The following is a 25169-nucleotide window of genomic DNA, read 5'->3' as shown; positions in this document are numbered from 1 at the left end:
CTCTCTATTTCATCGGAGGTAGCTTCTAAAAGGTAGCTTAAATGACTATACATTGTAAAAATGATTTGAGAATATTAAGATATTTTATTTACTTGTAAGTTATGATAGTATATAAATTTTCATAGAGTGATATAAAAAAATGGTTTATAATTACAATGAATTTTATGATGAGAAAAAATATTTTGAACAAGATTATGTTTAGGACAGTGCAGAAAATCTCGAGTCTGTTAATTTAAGTTATCCTCAAGGTTTTATTAGATCCTAAAAATTTTTTAGATGTAATTTTTTAAGTATGATTATCATTTGGCTTATTTTCTGTGTGCTTTTCTTTTTTGTAGAAACCTATTTATGGCTTATTTTTTCTAGAATATTTTTTAGCTTGATTTAATACTTATTTTTTTCCTGTTTTTTCAGTCATAATTCCTCGGCTCCCAGTTTTATTTCGACTGCCGATTGATGTAACCGGACCCAGCTTGAAGGCGGTGAAGGACCGCCAAATTTTTTATGGCCTTGTCCCGCCTATTTTTGACCGCAGGAGGAGTCGCCTGTACACTTCTGGTTTACTTGGTAAGTGTTCTTTTTGCTTCTATTTTGGTCCTTTTTGGGCCTATGGTGCTTCCATCCCTTTTCATAGGATTGTAAAGCTAATATTTTTAAAGAAAACCCCTTAATACTCCTTTAGTATTATTTTTTCGGGGAATAAGATACATGCATGCTTATTCTTATTTTAGGTGAAGCAAAAAGATTAGGCTTTGTTTTTGTAAATAGAATATGTGGCTGATATATTTATAGTTAAATAGTTATTTGCTTCATAGCAAATTACTTCTCCCCCTCTGCAAAAAAAATTCGCTTTATTGAAGGGGTGAATATAATTTAGGGTTAATGTTTAGATGTCGATTTTTATTAGCTGCTTTATTTTTCAGTTCAACTTGTTAGGGAGTTGGGGGGGTGGGTTATATGTTAAAAACTTAAATTTATTTTGTTAATATTATTTTGTATAAAACATATAAAACATTATTTTCTGTCTATCTATAGAGTAATTGAGACAAGAGACATTGATCTTTTGACTTATAGATTTAAGATAAGAGTGAGAGAAAGTGATAAAGAGAAAGGTCGAGAGAAAGAGAGAAAGAATTAATATTGCTTTTTGTTCTATACTGATAGGTTTGGTGTTTTGTTTTTATTAAGGAGTGTCGTGTAAGGCGAAAAATCCAGGTGTGCATAAACAAAAATATGATTAAAGTTTTAGTTTATTAATGTTGATTTTGTTTTTATGTTGTATGAACTGTGCATGTGCGATCCGGTGTTTTTTATATATTTTCTCTATTTTAATGTTTTTTAGAAGTGGTGTGTGTTTCAGCTTTCTCTCTGCCTATATGGCTAGGCGAGCGAGTGTAGGGCTGTTATTCTGCTTTCTTTTACTTTCATTAAGCTAAGTTGGCAGGTGTGTGCGTGTTGCTGTTTAGTCCATGATGTATATTGTCTGCTGTTATATAATGTATTTTAGGGCTATACAGCCTGAGTGTGCATTTTGCCTTAGTGGCTTGGGAAACAGTTGAGTTGTATTTGAGTAACTTGCTGCTATGAGACATATGTGCGTAGTTTTGTTTTTAAATGACTTTATTATTGTTATATCTTTTTTGTTTTCATTTTAAAAAGTTTAATTTTTATGGCCTAGAAATTATTATTTATCCTAATATAAAGTGATAAACTTTTTTGTCTGTAGCGAAAAATCTCGCTAACCACTGCACCGATATGGTTTTTCTTTACTGTAAAGCTAACTATAGGTATTGGGATGGTTTTAGGCTATTTTATTTTTAAAAGTATGGGTAGGTATGGTTTTAGGCTATTTTTTGCCCTGCCAGATTCTTTTGATTATAGAGCCCCTAGATGCTAGGGCCACAGTGACTAGTTTATTTAAAAAGACGATAAATTTGTTTAAGAGAAAATATTTTTGACAAGGTTAACATTTTTATGTATAAATTTACGAGAAAAAAGATTTTTAAGTGAAGTAAATATTTTAAATGTAATAAAACAAGGATGACAACATCCATAAGTAGCGAAGCATAAAAAAATCATTGATGGTAATATGTACAAGTAGATTTGAAGTGTATTTATTAATTGATTTATTGGAGAAAATAAATATGGATGGAGTAGAATTATTCCAAACATGAAGAAAAAATATTTTAACAAAGAGCAAAGTGCTTCTATGGTTTATATTCTATTACACAGAATTTTTAGATTGTTTTTATGCACACGAAAAACGAATTTATCCTATATTTGTCTACTTGTCAAAAATTATTTTGCCAAAAATTGACAAGAAAAAATTATTCGGCGGCAATTATTACTTATTTAAGGAAAAACTGGGATTGTTTAAAAGTAAAAATTATAAAAATCTAATTTTTGAAGGAGGAACTTTTTTTGTATTTTCTCATTTTATGTAAAAATTATAATCGTGTTTAGTGGAGAAAAATAGATATATTGATAGTCTAATATTTAAGATGTTTTAACACACATGTTGATTTAGCTTATAAAATCATAAAGGGAGGGATAGGTAAAGTGAATAAAATATGATATTAAATATTATGGTATTTGATTGTTTAAAAGGGAATAGATACATAATTACTTCTCATCTGATTATCAAGAACTTTTTAAATAACCTTTCATAATTCTAATCAAACTAGATTGTTCTATTAACTAAAAATTGGTAATTTTATGCCTTTTTTCCTGTTTGATAATTGAGGGGAAATTTGAGCATTTCTTTTTATATTATGTTTCTAAGGATATTGAACTTGTTGTATATACTTGAAATAATTTTCTTACTTTTAAGGATTCATTTTATGACTTTAAATTGTGAATTTATTTTTCAATTAAAGTGGAAATTAAGTAGGAAAAAGTTCTATTTTTAAATTCGTATTATTGACAAAACTACCCCTCTATCTACAAAGGATGAATATCAGAGATAGTTTAGCATGCTAATATCCTATTTTTCAAAGCAAGGGTGATGTTAAAAATCGGTTTACATTTTAGGAAAAAATAAATGTTAATCAGTTTACTTTTTGTTTGACAATAGAAACCTATTTAGGAGATTTAAATTTGACTCTTTGTCAGACTGTTTAAAATGAAATATTTTGCCTTTATTATTTAATAATTTTAACTATTTATGGGAGAGAAGTGGGCCAATTGAAGTTACTTGGACATTTTATTGTAACCTCGTTTTTTGAGTTTGTTATTGTACTGAATAAAAATATTGTTTATTTTATGAATTTTTAAGTTACTTACATTTATATAAAAAGGACATTTAGTTTTAAATCTTTTACATCTAGAAAAGTTCTCATATTTTAGGGTTATTAAAATTAAACAGAAAATTTCGTTTTTTAGTGAAACAAGAATTCTTTTTTCCCTATATTTGATATTATAGTTGAGATGATTTTAAAGTTTGATAATCCGATGAGAAATCCTTTGTTTTAAGGCTTTAAAAGTCCTTTATTTTGTCACACGTAACAAAAAGGCCTTTATTTAAACATTCTCAATTACATGCTACAAAAAAAATTAATTTCCTGGAGTTCCAGGGCTAAAAGGATGTGTGATAATTTCTTTGAGACCAATTAATGTCCGATGGATTAGAACCGGTTCTCAGCTATACTAAAACTCATGTATAGCATCGAATTATACACAATTTCCAACCAATAACAACTAAAAATTCATAAGACTTAGTTTAGTAATTTTTCATTTTAGTGTTAATGGAAAACTGTCTATAATACGATTTTCTACATAGTTTACTATATGAAGTTTGAGAATACATGAAATTATTTGCTTTGTAGCCTTAATCTAAAAATAAAATCTTTAAGCCAATGTGGAACTTAATTCAAGCTTCTATAAAATAGAGAACTTAATCAGTTCAGTCCTAAACTTTATAAAGTTGTATAATTAGTAATTTTAAGTATAAATACAAGAAAATCAAATTTATTTATGTGTATAAAAATTAGTAAAAAGTGCATATTTTTAAGCGATTATCAAAACATATGTTTAAAATCAAGTTTTCTCCTCATAAACACTGAATTTATAAGTTTGTTTTCATAAAAAAAATTAGACAAAGTTTCACATACATACAGGGATCTTAAGGGATAAGACAAAGGATGGTAATATGTTGGAAAATCAAATTTACGACACATAGGCACATAATTAATGAAAATCAGATCTATTTAGACTTACTTACAGGGATCTAAAGGGATAAGACAATGGATGATAATATATTGGAAATCGAGTTTACGCCACATAAAAACACAATTAATAAATAGTTTTCATAAAAAGATTAGATAAAATTAGACTTACATACAGATATCTTAAGGGATAAGACAATGGATGATAATCTGTTTGAAAATCAAATTTAAGACACATAGACACATAAAAATTTGATCTGGTTAGACATACATACAGGGATCTAAAGGGATAGGACAATGGATGATAATCTATTGGAAATTTACGTCACATATGCATATAATTTAAATAAAATTGGATTTAATTAATTTTGTCTATTTATTAAAACTCGATGTTTAACAGAAGTTTCTGTTTCTTTTGGGATCAAGTTCATGTTTATTTTCAAGGTCTTGTATTTTTGGATAACACATGTCTGTTCATAAATTTTGTCAACTATTAATTTATTATTGTGTGGTGTGTTCTTATTACTGCAAAAAAAAAAATCTTAATAGCTTTATCTATTTAGTTGTTATTAATTCTTGTATTTACTTTTAGGTATTGTGTCTGTAATTGTATTTTGGAGATTCGAAATTTGCTGAGGAAACTGAAACTGTGAACTGAAAAGAAGATGGCATTGGTGACAGCTGAGAAAATTGCGAAATTCCTACCAGTTTTACTCTCCATTGGGGCCTCCTGTAATATGCAGATGTACCGGATTTGTCTGCAGAAGTGTGAAGGGCTTGTGGATACTAATGGAGGTATAGAAGGTAGGAATTTGTTGTTTTAAGCAAAATTATTCTATAACTAAATTGTATGTTTTCTGCTGTTTTGTGGAGAGTTATTTTATAATTTTGATTGTATGTTCTTTTTTGCTACAAAACTAGATATGTCTGTATTTGTTACAGACTAGATAGCGTATCTGCTCTAGAACTAGAATTGTCGTCTGTTGAGCTTTTTAATATTCTATTTATTTATTTTATTATGTACACATAATTGCCCTATTTTATAATTATAATGATGTCTATTCTTGTTCAAACTTTTTATTATTTTTTCTTGCCTTTTATAAATAAAGCATTAAAGTAATGTATATAGTATATGTAACAACCACCCCTTCTCAAAGACCTTTTACACGACTTTTGTTTGGGTCTTTGAAATAAGCTGAATCATTCAAAAATGTAAATACAGCCGGGTGCTGGCAAAAGAACCAAGAGCAAATTGCAAACTAATGTTAACACAAGGACGCCCAAGCTTTTTACTTAGCATGGGAATAAAATGAGGATTTCTATATGTTCAAGGGGAGTAATGTAAGGTATTTAAAAAAACTTGAGGGGTGTAAGGGACAAATACACCATTACCCCTTTACTTGGACATCTATGTTTCAGCTATAATGATTTCTGCATTTTGCCTAGTTAATTTCGTTTTTGCATAGTTTAAATACTGTTCATTTGTTAAAAATTATTTTGAAAATTATCTATTGATCTCTTGAAACTGAAAATAACCCAATACTTGAAATAAGGACATAGTTAATTTGCCACCCCCACAAGGAAGATCTCAACCATTTATGGAAAAATAATCGAAAACAACGTAAATACAGGCAAAAATTAAATTTGGGAACATCTGCAATATATTAGTTCTACATTTGTCGCTAGATGTCACTAAAAACTTGATAATTTTGATTTTCCACAAAGTATTCATATCATTTGGAAAAATGTCTTATCACAAATAACTAGGTTTAAAAATGCAGTATTGTAAATCAGAAAAGATGATTATGAGTATAATGGCAGTTTTAGATACTTCACATAAGTTTAGACAGAAATGACAATTTTTCACTAAAATTGTCCCTTTCTTTTTCTAAAAGCAGTAAAAAGCATTAAACAGCTAAACTTAGAAAGCAAAATTTAATGAAATTATTTTTCGTCTGCAACGCTCTAGGTCTATGCAATTGGAAATCAAATAATATGCTCTTTATACATTTATACTATAAATTTACTAATGAAACTCTGTGTCTCATTGTATAGTTCTAAGAATGGGATCTGGAGATTCTTAAAACGTTTGGATAATGGCTATTTTATACCTTATCTTTTTAGCTAGATAAACCCTAATATAATTTAAGACATTAATTATTTTATTTAGGGTTTTTATTAGACTGTTGCTTACTTTAGAGTAAATCGATTTAATTGGCTTAAACTCCGGCTTTGTTTCAAGCTTATTCATATCAATCCTGTTAGTTCCGCGTTCAGTCAGGGCAATGAGTAATAGTCTCCCATTTGACATACTAATGTAGGCAATGATAAAAAATAATAAGCCAAATAGCGCAAGAGTACTACCAATCACCATACTTGTTAATAGAACTAACATGATTGTCATGAATTTATTTTGAGAAGGAAAGTCTTCAAGATATTGGAGCCATGATAAAGCCTTTGTGTTTCTGGCCCCATTTTTCATGCACAATGCACTTTTAAAATCTGATTTTTCTTTAATTCTATTGTTTTCAGATATGTCATTGTTGTAAGAGGACTGTACAGTTTTGCAGTAGTCAATTTTCTGCTCATCTAAATCCTCAGGGTAATTTTCTTTGCTTTCTATTTTATTGATGTTTGTCTGTTCGTCTATTTCCTCTTTTTGCCCCAAAATATTTTCTAAATCGACTTTGCCTATTTGTACCTCTGGGCATAGCAATTGTTGAGGCGAATTAACGGAAATTTTATTACTAGATAATTTTTCAATATTTTGACTTATTTTTTGATCCGTCGCGTAATTAGGGGTTTTACTAATATTATCCAATTTTGTGTTAGACGCATTTTCTTTTATATTGGTAATTATTGGCGGATTAATTTTATCTATTGGATTATTAACAATAGAGTTTTCTATTATTTTAAAATCATTGTTTATAGACGAACAGTTTGATGTTGAAGTATTAGATGTTTGACTTTCCATTAATATATTTTCTATTAGCTTATTAGTATTATTACTATTTACACTATTTTGGGTATTATTATTGACATTATTTTGGGTAGTCGAACATTCTAGTACTTCAACATTCTTAATTTTTATATTTTCATTTTGATAATCAATATCCGAATTTTTCAGGTTTATCTGAATGGACAAAGAAATGTTGATTTTGGGACCAGTTTGATTCTGAGGTGATTTTTTCCCTAGAATAGGGGTGCCGGGTATGTCCCAAGAATCCGTAACTTGCGGTATTTTTACCTGTAATTGTATGTTTTTGCTTTCTTGAGAAATACTCGGCTGCCCTACTAGTTTTTTTCCATTGTTGGCGGGAGTTTGCACGCCGACAATGGATGGTATAGTCTTGATACACCATAATTTAAGCAGCGTGGGCATTGTTCTTTGGAGAGAGTGACATTAGGGAAAGTGAAACACTCCCCAATACCATGGGTGTCAGAATTACACAATAAACAAACTATACTGTTAGCTTTTTCTTTATTCTTTTTATACCACCATTCCATATTTGCTTTTTTAACTGCTTCATTTGGATGTTTTAAACAGTATCTAGAATAGTGAGGCTTTTGGCAATGCTCACAAGTTTTTTCCTTTTCTACTTGGTTTACATTTGCATTTTTTTGTCTGTCTAATTTTCTTTTTCTCTCAATGGCTGAGTTATAAAAGCTTCTGTTATTGCTAAACCAGCTTAAGATTGTCTCTTTAGAGAAGTTAGGAACGTTTGTGGATGTCAAAAATGCAGATTGTAATAATGGTGGTACCAAATAGGTACATATTTTCTCCCTAAGTTTAGCCATTTGATTTTCATGACTATTGCCTGTTTTTTGCAACATGGCTGCCAAATATATTATTATTTTATTTGGTCTGTCTTCATCTTCAGCAGTGAATCTATAAGTGTAGAATTGTTTCTCATATTCATGTGGGTTGAGTAATTCTGCACCTATGGTAGTTAGGATCGATTTTACAAAATCCTGAGCACTAAGGGCATTAGGATCTATTTCTAGCATATCTAGTTTATTCCTTGATTCTGTATTAAAGTAGTGAATAAGAATATTGTTGTAGGAACTATGAGTAAAGGGGATCTCATATTCCTCCAAATATTTAAAAGTGCTAATAAAAAGTGTAAGGGTTAGTTTTTTCTCCATATTGGGGTGGGATTTTACCCAATATTTTGACTTGTCTGTGAATACGTTCGTGTTGACAACTGCCCCACACTAAATTATTTGGTATGAGATTAATTATTTTTGCTGTATTTAGGTCAGTGATAGATGTGTTTGCCTGTAACAGCTTCTGGAGGACGTGTATTTGTGACTGGGAGAACATATTTCCAAGTAAGTTATTGTCTTGAGATGTCTCTCTATGTCTATTATCTCTATTTGTCCTTGGAGTTCTTCTATCTGACTCTGTGTCTGAAGAACTTGTACTAGAACTAGGACCACTACTGTCGTCGTGTCTATTCATTCTCCTTGGCATAGAGAAACTCTGTCTGTCTTTATGCCTGTCTTCTTTGTCACTATTGTCTCTTTTATTTTGTCTTTCTTTACTTGACTTAGTTTTGTCTTTATCGTGTTTATAACGATTTTCATGTCTATCATGATGTTGTTCATGGCGTCTTTGGTCCTCATTGCCATGTGGGTTAAGTGGATCATACATTCTGTCAGGCCTTTTTTTAGAATGTTTTTTACTGTTTTGTCTGTCAAAATCCTCACTATAATAGCTAGATTCTGACTCATAACCCGAAAAATCTGAAGTTGGTTTAACTATTTTTTTATTTTGGGGTTTATTTCCATTATTTTCTTGTTTTATTACTTGAATATTTGGCTCATGTTCATGTATGGGAGGAATGTCTTGTAAATGTATTTGAGGCCTATTTAATATGCGATTTTGTCGCCTATTGCCTAAGACAAGCATTGCTGTTGCTGAGTGAATCTCAGGCCTAACATGAACACTAGGTATTTCCTCCAGTCTTAGATAATGATTTACTGCATTATTTAATCCAGGTTCATATTCTGGATTATAAGGTGGAGGATTTAATATTTCATCTTCTAATTGATCAATAATAATATCATCCATTTTAGGTTATTGCTGTACTACACATGGAATGAGGCCTAAATCAAAGATAAATGGAGCACCATTGTGCGTGGCCTATGTTCTGGATAGAAGAGATAAATGGCAATGATGATGATGACATATTGAATGATTGATTGTCAATGAAGAGCTGTGCTGTTATGGATGTTTTACTGGTAAGACTTATTTAGTGGCCTTGAGCCAATATCCCACCTAAAAGAAAAAAAAGTTAAATCTTACCTGGGTTAATCCGTAGGTAACGGAACCAATTTTATGGGTCACCTCCGGGTTCCAGGGACAAATGTAATCCTTTATCACTACTTCACAGGACTACAATCTCTCACCAATGTCTCCTTTCCAGATCAGCGACGCATTAATCCCTGTTTGACAAGTATATCTAACCTTAGAATGGTGGTATTATTTTACACCGATCCTAAACCCAAATACACTTAAGAGATAGTCTTTTGTTTATAAGCCCTATTCCGAAAATGGTACTAAGACATTACTGATAACTTTATACTGTTATTTAGTCTAAGAATTTTTTATTCCTAGGTAACTAACTTTGCCAACACTTTTGGACTGAAAGTATCTACTGTGATTACTAGAGTCATGCGAACATGACTACAATATTCCGTTCTGCTGCCTGTATCCCCCTGAGGCGTGAAGTTCTTTGTTAGGTACCTTTGTCAGGTAAGAAAATCACTAGGCTAGCTCCGAACCGATCTTCCAGAGTATTAACAAAGTAAAACTACCTTTAAGACGTGAACTTATTCAGAGTTCTAATCCGAAAATGTTAAATTGTCCGAATAGATAACGATCTCCAACTTTCCTGGACTTCAGAAGCATGGGGAGGATCCGGTTGTTAGTATCGGCCGTCAGATAGCAAGCTATAATCAACCGTTGGTAGCCGAGCCACCACCGTATCTCCCTATGTTATCCCTATTTAGCCCCGTAGTGGCTTGCGACTTATGGTCGTACCGCGCTTATAGGAGTTCTCTTCAGAACAAAACTTGGAGACAACTATCCGTCCGGATGCCTAAGCTTTTAGGCCCTAAGAAGGCCTTACCCTTAAATTTATCTCAATTGACCAACATCAAAATGATATTCTATAATTTATTTAACAAGATATTATGAATTTTATCTAACAAAACTTTTTATTTTTTAGGTATGTTTTAAATGAAAAATCCTAAGTTTGAGCCGCCAGGACCCTCCAGAAAATTCCAAAGCAAGAGAAGGGAGTCTTCCCTTAAATTTTAGAATTTTTGAAAAGAGTCAGTGTGATATAGTAATTCCGTATAACGACTGACTGTTTCTCTCTTCCAGGTTTACTTTTATAGGCCTGAAGCCTAAGGAAAAAAGAGAGGCAAAAAGGATGACTTTGATTTTTATGTTGATTTTTATGTTTTATTAGGAATTGGCGACCTGATTTTTAAGATTTTGCATTTAATAGTGTGTGTATATCTCAACTAAATTACAATATTCATTTCATAAATTAGTAAGATCACATTTTATTTTATTTTACATCAAGAATACATTAAACTATTGGTTTCAAATTAGTTTTTCTAGTAATGTTTTTTCAATGTCCTCTTTAATTTTTACAAATTTTCATTCTTTTAATTTAGTTTTTTTATCACGAAACCTCTAATTTTATGATTCTTGTGTTGTTTTACTAATGTTAATTTGTACTGACAATATTTGCTAATAATTTTTTAGCTGTACTATGACCATTCTATTAAAAAGGGTTATTGTCTCTAACATTACATTTTAGGGTCTTCGTTTTATAAATCTTATTTCCCCATTTTAATAAATAGGTCTTTATACATGCTTTTTTACTTAAAAATTATATTAAATTGTTTTAAATTTGTCTAATTTTGATAATATTTTTATAGTCTTTTATTTTCATTAGAATAAATACATAATTTAAAGTATGGGTTGGATTTTTCCCCAGTAAAGCTACTCTACAAATTATTCATAGAATCGGTTTAAAGGAAAAAGACGATCCATATTCAATACAGTACATCAAAAATGCTGTAAACTACTCTTTTTGTCTTGTATTTGATAGTTAATGACTTCAAATATACCCAAGCCGTTGGGCAAGAAAAAAGGAGTTTTCAGAAAGTTTTTTATACAGTTCTTATCAAAAGAATAGAAGAAAAATCACGGAACCTTTTTTACTTTAAATTACTCAATGAATTATTAAATTTTAAATCATTTATAAATTTTATTTCCATTAATTTTTGATCAAATGATTTATTTCCTTATTTGATAGTTTATTTTAAAGTGGTAAATTAAATACAAAATTTGTTTTAAAAGGAAAGATGTGTTTTTTTTTAAACGTTAACTTTATTTGTTCACCTAATTTGTGAATTGTTTTAAGCAAAATGTGAAGATTTTTTAGCTCAAGCCGCGCTTCCGCCCGCCTTTACATGCTAATTTACTTGCAAATTTACTGTAATTGCACATGCAAACCTCATTTTTTAAAGACCATATACGCGCAGTTACATCCGACAGTATTTGCAGCAGGCCTCCCAAAATTTTTTTTTTAAATTGTTTTTTCCTTATATATTTTATAGAATATTTGTAAAATCTGACTTTAGTTGAAAATAGATATTTATTATGATTCTATTTTTAGTTCAGCAGTACCGAACAGATATTCAATTTACAGACTGTAAACTCAAGCAACTTCTTTATAGCTTTATTTGGACCTCTTCCTGGAAGACGAAGAAAGTCCCTAAAAAAACAGCATGTTACGTCATAAATTATCCATCTCTTTTTTCCCACTACTCCTCTTCTCATCCCTCATTTTTATGACGTCAGAATTTTTTTGAGGGACTTTCTTCCTCGTCCTCTTTCTGTAATCATGGTGTATAATTTTATTTTCGTGTTAAAAGCGAAGTTTTTTTATGATTAGGGTCAATCCTTAATTCTCTTATCGTTAATTTTGGAATGTTATAATTGTTCTGTTGTTTCAAACATTTCATGGGGATTCCTGTAACAGCGTAGCACCACTATAATCATTACCATAAAGTCCGTTCGTCCATTTAAAATATGCTGATTAAATTTTTTTGTATGACGTAATTATCATATCTGAATAAGGATTATTAGGACAATAATAGTTATTTCTCGCATCGTATTATAAACGGCTTTCCGCGGATATAGAATTATGAGATTAAAACTAGTTTTTTTAGCTCCGATGTGCCGAAGGCACCGGCTAAAAAAACTGGTTTTAATCTTATGATTGTACATTTTTATTTTCGTAGAAAGCTGGATATAATACAATGCTAGACATAGTTTTTTCGTATGGATGAGAACCGATTCCTACCCACCAGATTCGAATGAATACGAGAAAATGCATTATAATCAAGTTATAAAAATGTAAGTATGCCCTAAAACAGTATCCTGTAATCAAGCAGCTTTATTACAAATTTTCTTATAATTTTGTTTCGACTTTTACCTGTATATTCTGCTTATTTAGTTCTGACACTCTACAAGTGTTAATGTTCGTTTGTTTTCCCCACCCCCCGTCTGGAGTCCTTAGAAGCGTGATAACCAGTCTTTCTCGTATTCATTCGAATCCGGTGGATAGGAACCGGTTCTCATCCCTACGAAAAAACCATGTCTATCATCGTATTATATCCAGCTTTCAACGAATATAAAAATGTAAAATCATAAGATTATAACTAGTTTTTTTAGCCGGTGCCTCGGGGCTAAAAAAAACTAGTTTTAATCTTATAATTGTACATTCTATATCCGCGGAAAGCCGTTTATAATACGATGCGAGAAATAACTATTAAAATTTCAAAAAATAAAAATATATAACCATTTTTGTTTAAAATGCAAAGGGGTAAAAACAATCTATATATAAATGTTTAGAAAAGTATAAATATAAATAGACTGTCTTCTTTTTGCTGTTTACAACAAACCAACCTCATTCAATTTCTATATTTAGAGGTATATTTGTTCAAATGGTCAACAAGGACAAGAGTTTGGTTTGTAAGAAGTGCCATTAGAGGCTTCTTAAAATTTCCATTCGTAATGTTTGATAAGGTTTTGTTATAATTTGTTGAGTTTTTATGCAACTGGGTAAAACTTAATTTTCTAACAATTTTTAGATATAATTAACATGGACGTCCAAGCTTTTTATTTGAGGGTGGTAAAATTGCAGCATTCTGAGATTTTAGGAGGTTATGTAATGTATTTTTTTTAATTGAGGGGGGTAAAATAAGGGGTTTCAAAGTTTGAGAGGCATAAACATTGCTTTACCACTAACCATTGGACACCTATGTTTATGAAAATGGAAAAATCACGAAACCTTTCTCATAAGAAACATTTAACATATAGGTCGTTTATTGAATTTATCGCATTGTATTATAGCCTGCTTTCCGTGGATATAAAACTGTAAATTATAAGCGTAAAACTATTTTGTTAACCCCAAGGGCCGAAGTCTCGAGCTAACAAAACGGGTAATAGTTTTATGATTTTTATTTTAAAATTCGTGGAAAACTGTTTGTAATACGATGTTTTACATAATTTTTCAGTATGGCTGTGAACCGTTTCTAATCCAGGATACCAACCGGTTTCGAAGCCATACTGGAAAATAATATAATTATTGAGTAGCTGCATTATTAAAAAGGAATTTAATCTAATAAATTATACATCAGTCTATTTTTACAAGAATGCGTCAAATGTTTATTAACTATTGCTAATTCTAATTTTGGATATTTTTCAAAATAATACATTATTACTTTCATGTTTCTTCAGATTTGTATGTACTCTTAAAAATTAATACTCGCAGCTAGCTAAATTAACGATATTGGGGGTATCTACCCCCTTTACCCCATTCCCTACCTTACTACTGAATAAACAAACTGATCAATAAATGAGGTCCATATTAGCAAATTGTCCCTTGTCATTATATCCACATATATTCATTACTTTCCATCGTTGATAACGTTCAAAGAAATCAGCATAAAACTTTGATTATAAGAATAAGGTTATTTTTTTTCTTTCAAATTCTCGTGTTTTTATTTATCCTTTATTTAAAATCACTAAACTACTTCTTCTATAAAATTTGATAATAAAGGTACTCTTTCTAAAAGTTTTGTTGTTTGAAGCTTAGGTTCTCAATAATTACTGAACTGAACATGGTTTTAGGCTATTTATTATCAGATTAAAGTTTGGGGTGGTTTTAAGGTATTTTCATATCCCCTCTCAGTGCCTTTACGTAGTAGCCGCTGGTCTATTTTAAAAAGTAATCCAATAGTTTTGTTTGGATAGCTTAAAAATGTTACAAAAATTACCATAGGAGCAGAAAGTAATTTAATAGTTATTTCTCCTATCGTATTATAAACGGCTTTCCGCGGATATAGAATGAACAATTATAAGATTAAAACTAGTTTTTTAGCCCCGTGGTGCCGAAGGCACCGGCTAAAAAAACTAGTTTTAATCTTGTGATTGTACATTTCTATATTCGTAGAAAACTGGATATAATACGATGCTAGACATAGTTTTTTTCGTATGGATGAGAACCGGTTCCTATCCACCGGATTCGAATGAATACGAGAAAGCTTATTATATAATGCACGTTGTGACTCATACACTCTCCACTCCAACAAATGAATCAATTTTAGAATATTTATAAATGAATATTGTGCGTTCTTGTTTAATTGGTTAAAGGCAAATACGTGTTTAAATATTGCACATATTTTATTATACAGTGCTTTTGCATAACAGAAAATATCCTTAATATGCCATATGTCCATTTTTATTAACGGCTTCTTTATAATTGTTTAGATGCCACTTTGCACAGTTTTCTAGGTGAACTTAATTTTAATTTCAAAAAGAAAGATTTTTCTCAGGAGGTTGGTAGTAACCTTTTCCAAAATAGTTATAAACCTTCCCAAGACCTATGAAAGCTACGCTGTAAAGGAGAATCATATCGGTTTTTGCGGTTAGCGAGATCAATCGGTACAAACAGACTGTCATTAAACATCCCAAGGGTGTCCAAGCTTTTTCATTTGGGGGGGGGGGGGTTAAAATTAAATTTCAAAATTTTGAAATTCCTAGAGCACCCCCATATACATTTGGGGGGAGGGGGGGTTAATCACCCCTTTACCCCCCCCCCCCCCCCCAAATTGAACGTCCTTGAAACATCCTGTTAGTTTTAAATGAGGAATAATAATCAAATACAATATTCAAAAAAGATTTGTCATTTTTTACTTGCAGATAAATTAGAGTCAATTTTGTATTTTTTTAAATGTGAAAAACCCCTGCTATTTTTATGATACCTACTGTAATGTAAAAACTCAAAATTAAAATATAGTAGAAAATTCTCCAGACTTTGAGAAAGAAAAGTTAATTCTTTGTTGTGTTACATAAAAAAATTGTCTAAGGGTTTTTTAATAATGCTGGACCTAATGGAAGTGAAGCTTTGCTTTAATATACTTTGTATTTAATTTTGTACTTAATTGACTCAGAAAAGACAAGCAGTGAAAAGGGCAAATATAAAATGTAATTTACTTATGATTTCTTTTAATAACGGTTATAAAAAAGTTTTTTTTTATAATAAAATAATCTGGTTTAATATAATCATTAACACCTTATTCAATAAAAATAAAGGCTTTGAATTAAATTGTCATATTTTACTACCAAAAAATCTGAGATAAAAATAGTTTACTCTAGAAAAAAAATAATTGTTTATTTTACACTAGCGGCTTCGCCCCTAGCCTCTAGGGGCTTTGCACCAAGAGGTTTGATCAAACCATTTTTTTGTAATTTAGATTTAAAAAAATAAATCTAAAAAAAATTTTCTTTGGGGGGGGGGGAATATTTTTTTATGGGGGGGGGGGGGGAAGTCGAGCGCACTATTTTAATTTTAGTTTTAAAAAGAAAGAATTTTTTTGGGGAGGGTATTTTAAATTTTTTAGGGGGGTTGAGGGTGTCCCACCCTCCAAGAAAATAGTTATAAACCTTCCCCGGACCTATGAGAAGCAACCCTGTTAAGGAGAACCCGTTCGGTTCAGCGGTTAGCGAGATCCTTCGCTACAAACAAACAAACAGACACACAGACAAACAAACATACAGACATCGTTCTTCTTTGTATTATAGATTGAATAAAAAGTCGAATGCTCGGTTACTTGTTAAATTCTTGAGTTTTCAAAGACAAGAAACTAAAAAATAAACCCATCCTTCTGATATTTACAGCATCTTATCTTGATTTCTTATTGAACATCTCACCATCTAAAAACATTTAAATAGGAGGAGCCAAAAAAATCCTTCCCATTTTCTTCAAAAGAAAAGTATATTTTTCCCCTTTTCATCAATTATCGCTCCCCACCCCTTTATTGTGCGCCTCTTCTTACCCCTTTAATTTTCCAATAACAAATTTTCAACTTGTGTTTCGCGCGTTTACCAGAGAGCGATGGGAAATTTCGGCAATCCGGGCCTGGCACGCGCCACGGAAAAGGTGCGCGCACACTAATTTGTGCGTAAGTTTGAGGGCGGAGGGGGGTTCGTTCTTTACAGGAGAAAGGTAAGGAAGTGGTCTACAGTGGAAGTTAACAAGAATTTTGGATCATGGAAAGAAAACGAAGTTTCCGGTTTCGTCGTTTTTTCATAGTAGCCTTTCTCCTATTTCTAGCCCCTACTATTTCTAGAATATTTCAATTGAACTAAAAAAAACACATAAAAATACAGTAATAATAGAATGATGCAAATGCTAGTTTTAAAAGTCATTTAGACAAATAGACATTTCTATTTAAAAAATACACATAAATAAGATTGATGTACAACAAGAACAATAATTAATTAAGTAATTTCTAGTCAATCTCTAAGACCAAAATAGTTTGCACATTTAATGTATAGATAAATAACTGATTATGATATTATGATTATTATGATTTTTCTTATGTTCAAATCTTCTACCTTTTGCAAGAATGGCTGCAAAACGCTTCAAAGTTGAGATCTAGAGCTAATAATTGATACAGATACTATTGGGGACATGTACTAGAATATATCAAAGTTCATATCTCAATCAGGGAGGGAGTACTGGCCCCCAAAAGACGACTACTGAAAATCCAATTTTTTTCTTGCAAAGGGTAGAAGATTTGAAAAATGCGCTAAAACCATTTTGATGTTGTCACCTCAGTTTTGAATTTTAGATTTTACTGTATTTTTTAATTAAAAAACTGAAATACCTATATTTTTAATGTTCTATTAATTGCATTAAAAAACAAAGAAAATAAGCCATTAATCAATAAATTCTGATAACTATAAGTGGGGTAAAATTGCTTTCTAAAAAGTTCTCATAAAAAAAACACACTGTATTTGTTAGAGCCTCCTTATTTTAAAAAATCTAATTCTATACATTTTTATTAATTCAATTTTGTAAATAATAGTAAATATGATAACCTCCTTATTTTTAGCAATCTACATATGTCTTTATTTTTTTTAAATAAGGCAATAAGCAAGGAAAGTCAATTCTACAACTTACTTAGATAAGTTTCTTACAGGCAGACTCTAATAAAAAGAGTAGGCGCGCTAATAAAATAGAATTGAATTGAGAATTCTAAATTTGTATAAAATTAATGCAAAATTCCAATTATTTTTCAATGTGTTAAGTTTGGGAGGGGTTGCAGTCATTCATAACTACTAACGGGAAAGGAAAAGTTGAGGAGTGGGGGGGGGGGGTGGTTGTCAGGGGAAATTTTTATAGGAAACAGAAGAAGATAATTTACACAACACACCGGTCAAACAATTTCCGTCCGTCCGTCCGTTCGTCATTCACTCATGCACGCACACATGAACTGTGAATTATGCTTTAGTATCTATTTACTTTTCCATCAGTGCACATGTTATGTTAAGTTACCAAATGCAATATCAAAAAAAATAAATTAAAGTGAAATGAATACAACGAACTAAAGTTAGCAAAAAAAAAGATATAATTTGTTCCTTACCAAACATTATGAAGTGTTTACAAACAATAATTCTAATGATCACAACCTGGTTTAACCGTGTGTCCAGCATTTGCTATTTCCCAGCCGTTTATCAGGGAGTTTACGAGACACAGCGGGTTATATCGCCGCTGCAACAGGGAACAGCGGCGGTTGGCAGCAGCGGAGCAAATAATGATATTTCATACAGCAATATTTCTATTTTATATGATAGTATTACAGTCTGGGGGTACTGCTACAGACGGGTTGGATCCAATGTTATTTTGAAAGAAGATTCTGGCGGTTTGACCTGCTTCAGATGTTTCCATCTAGCCTTGCGGTCATCCAACATCCTACAAATCCACACTCGAGGTCTGAACAAGTGTTTTACAACGGAGGAAGCTGCCCTGGCAACTTGTGTGACACAGGATGATATATTGGAACCAGCCACAACTGGAGTTTCTGAAGTAATGCTGTATCGGACCAAGGGATTTTTGGGGGAGCCGGCCGTTAGTCCAACCTACTGTCCCTTCAATGGAGCTTACACATTCGCATATTCTGTGACAGATGATGGGAACGGCAACCATTTGGAGTGTGAGAATCAGGAGTCTGAAATTTCTGACTGCCCCTTTGGTTTTGGATTTAACTTGCAGTTTCGCGGCTGTTCTTTCGGCGAATTGGAGTTGTCCTTTCACTGCCTTGGCGACTGGGAGGGCAGGGCGGGTGAACGGTATGTAGCCCTTATGGATACTGGCGCTACTCTGACCGGCGATCGTCCTCGCTACCGCTGCGGAATATACAAAGAAGATCCGGTTACCGGTAAAATCAACCTGGCCCTGTCTTCAGACTCTACCTGTGTGTCCAACCTGGAGTCTCCAGAGTCCGGCTATGAAAATCTGATCCTGAAGCCCAAAGAATCTCCATCCTGGCCGTATCTTGCCAGCTCCTGCATGTTTCCAGACTGGGTGCAAGGTGACTGGGAGCACATCCAGTTCCAGGGTGACACAGTCTTGTATAAGGATCACAGAAACTTCAAGACCTACACAGGCAAATGTATCCCTCACAGATCTGGCAATTCTGAACGGTACCTAGTCCTGACCAGAACTCAATGCGGGGATCAGGTCTACAAATGTTTCTGGCTAAAACAACGTGGATTAAACACATTGGAGGTTCAAGTCAGCCTGTACGATTCTTCCACCCCTGACCATGACCTATGCCGGGATGAAAACTTCTTGGATCGTGCCTGGACTACCCAAGGCCGGATGGAGATTACTGAAAAGGCGCCCTATATGTTTACAGGCGAGTATACTGGAGTCATACCTGACACAGACGGCCTCTGCGCCAAGCTCTACAGTGACTGCAATAATCCTGAAATTATGTTTTACACAATTTTCAACTGTTTCAACCGTAGTGAGGTGTATGAGGAGCGGGAGTATGAATGCCTAGGCCAGTGGATTGAAGATGGCGTGATTTATACCTACACAGAACGGCGAGACATGGACGGTTATGAATGTTTTGTCGGTGCCACTACCAAAAAAGGCGAGATATACCTGCAAGAGGCGGGAAATAATTGTGAGCGCGGCCAGGCGCCCACACGAGATGGAATGAGAATGTCTAGAGTCGCGGAGTGCTATTACCACGAGCAGCCCAAGCACCCGCGGTTCAACTGGCGGCTGCCAACAACCACGCCACAGCCAAGCACGGCAGCCGCTCGAGGCGGCTCAACCGCCACCGCTGCAATGTTACCAGTTCTACTATTACTGTTTGTAGTTACCATAATTAGTCAGTGAAAATCAAGCTTAACATTTCTCTTAAAACTGAACACTAATATTTGTTACCAATGAAGATTCCCTGTTGACAAAGTACACTTTTTGTTGACAATTTGATGTCAATATGAGCGCCAATGTTTAGCAGGGATGTCGAGAGAATCATGCAGATACCAAAAATTTGTTGTCGAATCAAAACTCAAACCTGTGATAATTAAATCTAGTTGTCAAGTTTAATAAAAAAAGACACATTTACTCAAAGTTATTTTTTTCTTACTACATCCAATAGACATTGAAAATTGCTTTAATTCTAACCAAAAAAAGACAAAATAATATTAATAGTGAAAAAATTGTGTCTAAACATTATAAAAGGGACGATATTCTGATAATCAAATGATAATTTTTGTGTATTTTTATATAAATTTTTTATCAGAATATTTTCCCTGATTTTCTGTTGGTAGAATCTGGCTTGGTTACTTCGCTTTCACTTTTTCTTGTTCTCACGTTAACAGAAATAGTTCTCATGGTTTGGGGTAAGGGATAGACAGCTTTCCGCGAATATTAAAATGAAAAAAATATAACATTAAAACAAGTTTAATTAGACCTAAGTTAATACGCAAATTTAAAGTTTTTTTTTATATGAAAACTATTTTATTCTTAACATTAATTCTGTCTTTTTTAGAATACTTTGTCCATGACAATTACAGATATTTCTCACGAGGACATGTCTTCATTTTTCTGCGTCTGTGCGTGTGAGTTGTACGTGTGTGTTCCCAGGACAAATTAAAGAATAATTAAGCCACTAGTAAAGATAACTGTCTCTATTTTTACCATCTTATACAAGTTCCCCTGATATTAGAGTCCAAATCTCTTGGTAATAAGACATTAGGATTTATCAATAATTTTCCTTAAAAACTGAATGCGGGTGTATTAATTTTTAATTTCTGTCTATAACCAGGGAGGGAGGGGACATTGGGCTGGTGATTACACTAGTACCCGAAGTTTTATAATAACGTTTTCTTATTTGATGGCTTGTACAACTTTGGGGACTCTAAGTGAATTTTGATTGGTTGTTTCATTGAGTGTCATAACGTTTCAACTATTGATTGTAATCTACAGAAGGGGTATTTTATTGTATTATCATTAGAGTTGTACAACTATTTATTGGCCATTGTCTTATAATAATCCTTCCCTTTTAAATTATTAGTTTTTGTAACTTTAATATATAGGAAAAAGATTATGTTATAGATCAATTTATCTGCAATTGTCCTGTGTTTCCCTGAGGTGTGTACGCAATATTGCGTATAGTCTGCTGCGGCCTGTTATGCGGCCAATCAAACAGAAACTTACACACATATGGCTGGCTACAAACAGTTGGATGGGAAATTAATACTTTTCATTTTCTCATCAAAATCTAGGATTTTCTACTACTTATTAATCTGGGATAGGAAAAAGTAAATTAAAAACAAAACATTTTGTTTCAATAAAGATTAAGTTAGATTTTAAATAGTATATTTTTACACATTCATTTTAAAATTCTTGTCTGTTCTGCTATAAAATTTAGATCATATATCCCAATCCATAAGAAAATTTTGAAATTTCTGAAAGTGGTTTACTTTGCTATAATTTTTATTATAACATATGTGAAATTATGTGTGTGTGTGTTTGAGTGTGTGTGTGTGTGTGGGGAGGGGGGGGGGGGGCTGTTTATTTGTGGTTCTGTAAAATTGTATTAGGGCTAAAGGATAGGTTTAAGTTTTCCTAAAAAAAATATTAGGACAAGGTAAATAAATATTTAAGGACAAATTCAACATATTAAACTACTCATACTAGTATATAGTTATTGTTTTAAAAATCTTAAAATTTTAAATTTGTTTTTTAGATAAGCAGTCCCTTAGTCCAATAATCCAGCAAATTAAGTTTAACCATGCGTAGTCTAAACTAACCAGCCATTTTTTACGCAAAAATCTACAATATAATTTAACATGCTCTAGCTGTGATATTTTATAAATTTTTTATGTCATTACTCTATTTTATGTTTTATAATTTTGTCAAGATTTGAATAAATATGTGAAATCTATTTATTGTTTTATTCTAATCTTTTGTGAAGCATAGTTACTCTATAACTCATGAAGTCTGTACATTCTTCGAAAAGAAATTAAACCCCATAAAGTAATTTGAAGAAAAATGATACTTAACCTTCGATGTTTTAACCTATAAGTTTAAAAATACATATTATGTAGTTTTTGGTGTTTAAACTAAATTTAGATTTCAAAACTAATCCCAAACCGTTTATAAATATTAAATAGTAGTTCAAATACTTTTACATAGAGCATTGTATTTGGTTTCTTATTTAAAAAATTCTGTCTAAAAAAATGCTTGAAAAGTCTTGAGTAAAATATTAATAGCTTTTATAGGTATATTTTCAGCAAGTTTTACATTTTAGAGGATAATCTTGGTTGGTTCAAATTTCATCATGATATTGAATTCTCAGATACGGCGTTCTTAGTAAACCCTTTTTTTGCATGGGTGGGTGGGGGGGGGGGGGGGGATTTCCCCATAAGCATATGTCATTTTAAGAACAAAGATAAAAACTCAATGATTTCAATAATAATCAGCGACAAGTATATATATATAAATTTAGCAACCAAATAACTGTAAAGGATTTTCTCGTATTCATTTGAATCCGATGGATAGGAACCGGTTCTCATCCATACGAAAAAACTATGTCTAGCATCGTATTATATCCAGTTTTCTACGAATATAGAAATGTACAATCATAAGATTAAAACTAGTTTTTTTAGCCCCGTGGTGCCGGAGGTACATTCTATATCCGCGGAAAGCCGTTTATAATACGATACGAGAAATAACTATTCTCGTATTCATTCGAATCCGGTGGATAGGAATGTCTAGCATCGTATTATATCCAGCTATGAAAGAAATAACTATTATGACGTTTTTGTACATAAACAAGGATGACAACATCCATAAAGCGAATACGTTAGGACAAACGGACATAAACACTTATAAATTCTAAAGTCGTAGGTGCACTTGAAAAAAAAAAACATTATCTTTCATATTTTCTATTTATTTTGAATAAAACTGGTCTCTGTTACTTTATGTTTGATGACAATAACCAATTCAATATATATGAATATGGATGTGTACTCTTCAAAATGGGGAAGAGGGGAGTATTTTGTCATTTGAAAAGAAGTAGGATAGGGAGGGAGGGGGAAGTTTACCCACTTGAAAAGGTTTGGTTCCAAGTCCTTAATATTTCAAGTGCCTTGAGACCTCCTAAGCGTGAAAATTTTAGCAATTTCCTTTATTTTTAAACTTAAGTCTCCACTCTACATTTTATTTTTGAAAAAAAAGTAAAAATCATTTTTAAAGGGGGTTATATCATTCCATTGGCGATTTCCATTGGCGGGTGGAAGTACCATCCTGAAGTCATTAGAATGGACAAAACGGTCCTTGTTTTTATTAGTTTTTAGGGGCGTAAGTTGTCCCAAATTAAGAAGATAGGAATGCCAAAAATAAAGTCAGCATTTTTCAACATTATGATTATTGGAATATTTCATTTCTTTTGATTCTATTATTAGAAATCTGTACGCACAAAGATAGTTTTATTTCAAATTTCATTTTTATAACATAAAACATGTTCATATAAAGGATCAGAACTTTGCAGTCACATCTGCAGTCGTTATCTTGCTAGCCCAAATTTGCCACCTACAGCCACGGTCTCTGAAGAACAATCGCAGCCGGTTTAAAAATTTACAGCTACGATTTGATAAACAACATTTAAACAAGGATGACAACATCCATAAAAGCGAAGCTCTGAAATGAAAGGACAAACGAACATTAACACTTGTAGATTGTCAGAACTGAATTAGCAGAATATTAATGCATCATACAAACAATATTTTAAGAAAATTTGTTTCAAAACTGCATAAATAGATGATACTGTTTAAGGACATACTTACATTTTTGGGACTTGTTTATAGAGATGCTTCGCTTATAACATTATACCTTGCTGTAATAGGAATCAGTTTTCCAAAAATCAGAAGAATCGGATAATTTTAACATACAAAAATTTGTTGTAAAAAAAGTTAAAAATCGACATGTTTAAAATGGACGTACGGACATTCTGGTATTGTTTATAGAGTTGCTACGCCTTCTTAATTGTACCTAACTACTATAGTAATCATCATGCAAAGTTTGGAATCGATAGGACAATTCTAACCTGTTTAAATTAACGAAAAGAGCTAACTCTCTGTGACGGACGGACGGACGGACCAACCCTAATTATAAAAAAGCTTCGCTTTTAAAAATTGACAATTAATTCAGTTGAACTTAATTTTTTGTAAAATTAATTTCTTTTCTTTTTTGGTATGAGATTAAAAAGTTTATTAGTGTGAAAAGAATTAGATCTAAAATCACCGAATAAAAATTGCTAATGTGGACAAAGTCTTTTAAAAAAGAATTTCTTTCCAATATTCTATTTTTGCAAAGCTAGCTCCAGAAGGTAGTCTTAAAGTAAATTATATTTACTTTTGTAAGAAATTGTAAAATAATAGTTAACACAATCAAAAAGACAAAGCATACTATAGGAAAAGTTACAAGAAAAAAACTTGGAATAAAATGTTTATATATCTCTTAATTCAATACTAAATATGATTGATTTTATCTAAGAAAAAAAGTGACCCAACATTGTCCAGGTAAAAACTTATTTAGAACGTTTTTTTATTTTATAGGAAAAAAATACACAAAAAACGAACTTTTAGAGTGTTTCTTTATCTTAGATAAAAAAATTATTGCTTGGCTGTTCAACTTGAAACTTCTCTTTTGTCTCTAAGAGTATGGATAGAGACAGGTAGTCTAACCACTTACAGTTTTATTTTTAAAATAAAAGTAAAAAATAGTTTTTTTTCCAAGGGGTGATTTCTGGTGGTGGTAACCTCTCCCAAAATTGTTAAAAACCTTCCCAGGATCAGATCAGAAACTACACTGTAAGTGAGAATCATATCAGCTCTGTGGTTAGCAAGATCCTTAGGTATACAAAGACAGACAGACACCCTGTTATCCTATTAAATGAGGACTTATATAATATGATTATTAAATTATTAAGCTTACAAAATTAGGCACTTTTCCTCAACCTGATATCCTATCACATAAAGCAGTAAGTTTTTTTGTTTGTTATAGTGATATTTTATATCTAGGATACTAATGATTTTTAATCATT

At 31.9% G+C, this 25169-nt stretch overlaps 2 protein-coding genes and 1 long non-coding RNA gene across 6 annotated transcripts in view; 2 read left to right on the top strand and 1 right to left on the bottom strand.

Moving 5' to 3' along the window:
- Positions 1–25169, bottom strand: part of Nop56 (Nop56 ribonucleoprotein) — a 422283-nt gene that overhangs the window by 274703 nt on the left and 122411 nt on the right. The window lies entirely within an intron of this gene.
- LOC145313133 (uncharacterized) overlaps positions 4738–25169 on the top strand; it is a 104123-nt gene continuing 83691 nt past the window's right edge. The window contains exons 1-6 of one of the 4 annotated variants that reach the window (XR_013877253.1): positions 4738–4967; positions 6696–6765; positions 7291–7343; positions 8422–8495; positions 9243–9407; positions 10397–11150. This is a non-coding gene — a long non-coding RNA (uncharacterized LOC145313133). Of the gene's footprint in view, positions 4968–6695; positions 6766–7290; positions 7344–8421; positions 8496–9242; positions 9408–9783; positions 11151–25169 lie in introns of those variants that run through there. The other 3 variants (XR_013877252.1, XR_013877254.1, XR_013877251.1) reach the window with 3 other exon arrangements.
- Positions 18083–21165, top strand: LOC145313132 (uncharacterized). Its single transcript, XM_080152404.1, has one exon. The coding sequence runs from the start codon at positions 18194–18196 to the stop codon at positions 19949–19951; it is 1758 nt and encodes a 585-aa protein (XP_080008530.1). The 5' UTR covers positions 18083–18193; the 3' UTR covers positions 19952–21165.

The sequence above is a fragment of the Acartia tonsa genome, chromosome 3 (genome assembly GCF_053477335.1).
Source record: "Acartia tonsa isolate MP-2025a chromosome 3, ASM5347733v1, whole genome shotgun sequence".
Classification (NCBI taxonomy): Eukaryota; Metazoa; Arthropoda; class Copepoda; order Calanoida; family Acartiidae; genus Acartia; species Acartia tonsa.
Note: the sequence above shows the minus strand (reverse complement) of the source record. Positions and strands in the feature narration are given on the sequence as shown.

Coding starts and splice junctions, on each gene's coding strand:
- LOC145313132 (XM_080152404.1), top strand. CDS start 18,194: ATGAAGTGTTTACAAACAATAATTCTAATGATCACAACCTGGTTTAAC.